Below are 2,141 nucleotides of genomic sequence, written 5' to 3'. Positions count from 1 at the left end.
ACCGCACTCTACTGAGGGCAATAAAGTGAAACTCCGTCATCTCAAAACAAAAACAAAAATAAAAAAACCCTCCAAAAAATTTATAAATAATTTGATATGATTATCTTTAAGTAGTAGGCCTTGGTAAATAACACCTATTATTTCTTTCCCAATCCTAATGGACTATTATCAAATAGGTCACTGATCGTAGACTTCCCATTTACAAGTATCTCATAATCATGTTTTCCTTTTGCTCTTCAATATGTCAAAATTGTACTGAAATACAGTTCAATTATACTATATTGAGTATAGCAGAGAGCAACCTGTTATATTTCAGATACAGCCATTCAGAGCAAAAACTCTTTTTCCTAAAGTAGAACAAGGATACAACTTCTGAAATGCACAAACTGTCTCTTTCAGGCAAAGTAAACCTCGCAACCGACCTTCTTTTCGGCAGACACTCATGCATCTGGACATCGCATCTGCAGATGTGCTTGCGACCCCGCAAGAGACGTACTTCAAGTCTCAGGTGAGCTGGGACTACTAGACAGACAGACAAAGTGCTCCCAGTGAAGAGGAGCATCTCTGAGAAGGGGGCCATTCTGATTGTGGTGACAATTATATAACTCCATTCCTTGTGAAACAGTAAATATGATACTTCACACTGTTTTTGATATTTCATACTTTTTAAGCACTTAACATATGTTATTAACTCATTTGAAAAGAACATGTATCAGAATGTCATCCTTACAGTGGGCTCTGACAAAATTGTTGAAGAAAGAGGAAAAGAAGGTATGAAAACCATAAGGTACATGCATTTGAATTAGAATGACTGCTGACCTATGTCAAAGTATTGCTTTCTCCGACGTAGAAAAACTGAAGTACAAAGGCAGGCATTTAAACACCAGAAAGAGCTCTTGATAGAATTGGGCCTAGAGAGAACCTTTTCTATTACATTAAGTGTTCTACCTAGTAGCTTCAGATAAAATATAAATTAATGAAAAAAATATGTATACATAAATTAATATATCTGTTAGCATCTACTGTACTACAAACCATCCCAAAACTTCCAGCTTAAGGCAAGAAGTATTTATTTAGCTCCTGGTTCTGTGAGTTGAGAATTTGGGTTAGGCAATTCTTCTGCCAGTTCTCAGTGGGCTCCCTCACATGTTTGTAGCCAGTTGCCAGGTCAGCTGGGAGGCTGGCTGGTCCTAGATCACCTTCATTCTCTTCCATTGTCCTGTCCTTCGGCAGGCAGGCATGAGCACCTTCATATTGTGTACCAGGATAGCAAATACAGCAAGAGAGCCAGCAAATCAGTGCACAAGGGATTTTCAAGCCGGTGTTTGCCCTGTGGCTGCTAATATCCCATTGGCCAAAGCAAGTCACAAGCCAGCCCAGATTCTAAGGATTGAGAAATAGGCTTCTGGGCCAGGTGCACTGGCTCAGTAATCCTAGCACTCTGGGAGGCAAAGGTGGGTGGATTGCTTGAGCTCCTAAGTCCAAGACCAGCCTAAGCAAGAGTGAGACCCCATCTCTAAAAAAATAGCCAGGAGTTGTGGCGAGAACCTATCGTCCCGGCTACTTGGGAGGATGAAGCAAGAGGATCACTTGAACCTAAGAGTTTGAGGTTGCTATGAGCTATGATGCCATGGCACTCTACCCAGGGGGACAAAGTGAGACCCTGTCTTAAAAAAAAGAGAGAGAAATAGGTTTCTCCTCTTGATGAGAGAATCTGCAACAGCACACTGTAGGGGCATGGACCTGGAGAAGGGAAGAATCTGTAGCTATTAAATTAAAATGCTATAAATGCTATAGGGAGTGGTGGGAGATGTGTGTATATGAAATCCTTGTCCCTTCCAACCCAGGCAGTATCAAAAGGGAAGGAACTAGGACTTTTGAAACAAATGTGATTATCCTAAATTACAGCTTTATGCCTACAGAATTTAACTCTCACATTACCTAATTTCTTATTTCTCATGTAGCTGTTTAACTTAATGTTACTATATTTCTTTTTTGTTTGTTTGTTTTGAGACAGAGTCTCAGTATGTCACTCTTGGTATAGTGCCGTGGCATCACAGCTCACAGCAACCTCAAACTCTTGGGCTTAAGTGATTCTCTTGCCTCAGCCTCCCAAGTAGCTGGGACTGCAGGCACCCACC

The 2,141-nt window shown here is 40.9% G+C and overlaps 1 protein-coding gene across 2 annotated transcripts in view; it reads left to right on the top strand.

Annotated features, from left to right (window-relative positions):
* Positions 1-2,141, top strand: part of MAP3K13 (mitogen-activated protein kinase kinase kinase 13) — a 146,865-nt gene that overhangs the window by 117,255 nt on the left and 27,469 nt on the right. For both annotated transcript variants that reach the window (XM_012806923.2, XM_023514858.1), the window contains exon 7: positions 400-508. In XM_012806923.2, the coding sequence (XP_012662377.1) occupies positions 400-508 (109 nt within the window). The remainder of the gene's footprint in view (positions 1-399; positions 509-2,141) is intronic.

Source organism: Otolemur garnettii, unplaced genomic scaffold, assembly GCF_000181295.1.
Source record: "Otolemur garnettii isolate 467f Iridium unplaced genomic scaffold, OtoGar3 scaffold00060, whole genome shotgun sequence".
NCBI classification, from domain to species: Eukaryota; Metazoa; Chordata; class Mammalia; order Primates; family Galagidae; genus Otolemur; species Otolemur garnettii.
This window is presented reverse-complemented; position numbering and strand designations above follow the sequence as displayed.